The sequence below is a fragment of the Drosophila tropicalis genome, unplaced genomic scaffold, assembly GCF_018151085.1.
Source record: "Drosophila tropicalis isolate 14030-0801.00 unplaced genomic scaffold, ASM1815108v1 contig_812, whole genome shotgun sequence".
Taxonomy (NCBI): Eukaryota; Metazoa; Arthropoda; class Insecta; order Diptera; family Drosophilidae; genus Drosophila; species Drosophila tropicalis.
In genome coordinates this window covers 86,100-89,076 of record NW_027173303.1, presented here as the reverse complement: position 1 = coordinate 89,076, position 2,977 = coordinate 86,100, and the positions used below count along the sequence as shown (strand labels likewise).

General features: G+C 53.2%; 1 protein-coding gene across 1 annotated transcript; it reads left to right on the top strand.

Annotated features, from left to right (window-relative positions):
• Positions 1–874: 874 nt before the first annotated feature.
• LOC137580151 (uncharacterized) lies at positions 875–1,791 on the top strand. The gene is made up of 2 exons (XM_068294074.1): positions 875–1,020; positions 1,107–1,791. The coding sequence occupies exons 1-2, from the start codon at positions 875–877 to the stop codon at positions 1,789–1,791; spliced, it is 831 nt and encodes a 276-aa protein (XP_068150175.1).
• The last annotated feature ends 1,186 nt before the right edge of the window (positions 1,792–2,977 follow it).

Sequence of the window (2,977 nt, the reverse complement as noted above, 5' to 3'; positions counted from 1 at the left end):
TACGATCGACTGCACTCTACGCGGTGCCTTCGTGGATAAAGGGGATGGAAACGAGATCCTACAGGCGAAGCCTCGAGTCGACGCATCGTTTAAGCGCAATCAGAGTATGCAGCTTTTTTCGCACCATCTCTGACGACGCCGCACTGGTGATCGCTGGGTTGCTGCCCATCGACGAATACGCTGCCATCGCGTCGGCCTTCTTCACAGCGTCAAGACAAGCAAACAGCACTACCACAGATCAGCAGAGAGGTCTCGAGCATCGGAGGGCATGGCAGTCGAGTCTGCGTAAATGGCAGGAAAGGTGGGACTCCTCCTCCAAGGGGAGGTGGACCCACACACTTATCCCTGACATCACTTCATGGGTTTCCAGAAAACACGGGGCAGTGAACTTCTACCTCACACAGCTCCTGAGCGGCCACGGATGCTTCAGAAGCTACCTGAAGAAATTCAACCACGACGAGTCGGATGAATGCACATGGTGCGGAGCTGGCATTGTAGAAGACGCAAGCCATGTGCTCCAGCACTGCCCACGCTTCGACGTAGAAAGATGCCGTCTGCAGAACGTAATGGGCGAGCTGGTGACGGCGAGAAATCTCATCAGGACGATGATCGCAGACCCAGACGTATGGGAGGCGGTCAGTGCCTTCGCCGTGCGCGTAATGAAGGTACTCAGGAAACTGGAGAGGAAAAGGTCTGCCCAATAAACAATTAAAGCCCACGGTCTGCGATGCAATACCGACAAGTCGTTCCGCAGTAGCCGTCATCTTTTATTTTTTTTGTTCTCACCCTATATTCCCTGCTTGTTTGTAACTTTATGTATTATATGTTCGTAAGTTCTAAAGAAAAAAAAAACCACACACCCAAAGCCGTGCAAATGACTTCGTCAGCACTGAAGATCCTGCAGCTGAACCTAAACCACTGCATCGCGGCGCAGGACCTACTGCAACAGACGATCAGAGAGCAGTCAATCGATGTAGCTCTTCTAAGCGAGCCCTACTCTACTAGAGAGTCGTCCAAGTGGTGACTGATGCCGACAGGAGATCCGCAATATGGTCTTGTGGGACATCAAGCCCGCTGCAAGACACAAGGTCCTTCCAACATTTCAGCAGAGCCAAGGTGAACGATCTGGTATTGTATAGCTGCTACTTGCCACCCAGTTTACCAATTGCTCGCTTTGGTGAGGTCTTAGATGACCTCGTAGATGACGCCAGAGGCCGGCGACGAGTCGTTATTGCGGGCGATTTCTATGCCTGGGCTATTGACTGGGGCTGTCCAAGAACTGATGCAAGGGGACGTATCCTGTTAGAGGCCTTGGCATCGCTTAACCTTGAGACGCTGAATACAGGGGGCAGGAATACCTTCAGCAGAGCGGGAACTGGTTCCATAATAGACCTGACATTCGCAATCGAGACTATCGCCAGGTCGTCATCATGGGGTATCGGTGATTTCTACACGGCGAGCGATCACGAGGCCATACTGCTTACCCTGGCAGGTCGTCCTAGAGCGTTGCAACGAGTTTTCCCACAGCGAAAATCCTTCCGCTCTGACACTCTGAATGTACCAACTTTTCGTGCGAAGCTGGCGGGGCTGCAAGTACGCTCGACCGCTGAAGACTCCGCAATCCATGTCATGTCTACATTAAGAGCAGCCTGCGAAGGTAGCATGGCGCAGCGTTCGTCGTACGGCAGACACCACAAGCCAGTGTGCAGAGGAACCGCTCAGTTCGAGCCTCTAAAAAAGCCAGTACCAACTCCGGAGGAGACTTCTGAAGAAAGAAAACAGCTCAAGTAAGAGAGAAGCCTTCCTATCGCTATGCGATACGGCCGAGCAGGACCCTTGGGGCAAGGCGTATCAAACGATAGTCAAAAGACTGCGTTCGGACCCACCAGATACCCCCTGCGACCCACTGATCCTAGAGCGGATCGTGACGACTCTTTTTCCCAACTGCGAGGACGCTTTGCGTGACCATCCACTTCGTCACTGCGAGGATAGATTAAAGGAGTGCTCATGCGAGGAAGTAATCTCCATAGTCCGCAGGATGAGACCGAACAAGGCCCCTGGCCCAGACGCTATCCCGAACAGAGCTCTTGGTTTGGCTGTCTCACTTGTCCCTGAAGTTTTCACGGAGATGTACAATCAGTGCCTGCGAGAACGTAAGTTTCCGAGCATTTGGAAACGCCAGAACCTATTGCTTCTCCCTAAGCCGGGCAAACCACCGGGCGAGGCATCCTCATACCGGCCCATCAGAAATCGAACGACATGGCGACTTATCCGAAATGCAGTTCGGCTTCAGGAAAGCACGGTCCACTACTGACGCCATAAACAGGGTGGTCAATATTGCGGCGGACGCCATTTCTGGAACCAGATGGAGGGGCGGATCCAAGAAATACTGCCTAGTGGTTACATTGGATGTGCGCAATGCCTTCAACACGGCGAGATGGGGCAGAATCCTGGAAGGTCTTGAGTCGTTTGGCTTATCAAGAGGCTTGGTGCAACTAGTAAGGAGCTACTTTGAAGGACGTACCCTACAATACGCTACTTCTGAAGGCACGAAGTATCAGGATGTTTCATCAGGAGTCCCTCAAGGCTCCGTCCTGGGCCCGCTCCTGTGGAACGTCATGTACGACGGTATCCTGAAGCTGCAGCTGCCGTCGCACACACAAATCGTCGGGTTTGCTGACGACGTAGCACTGGTGGTGGTAGCGAAGGAGTTGAAGGATGCAGAGGCGTGGTGCACAGATGCAGTCGCCAGTGTGGACCGATGGCTAAGCTCTGCTGGACTAAGCCTGGCGGCCCACAAGTCCAAGGCGGTCCTTATCAGCAGCAGGAAGCTAGTTGAACGGGCCGAGATATGGGTCGGTACCACCCGGATTCTGTCGCAAAGGGCCATCAAGTACCTGGGAGTTATGCTGGACACCCGTCTGTGCTTTCGCGAACACCTTGAGTACACGAATCAAAGGGCCCTTGTCTCTGTAAG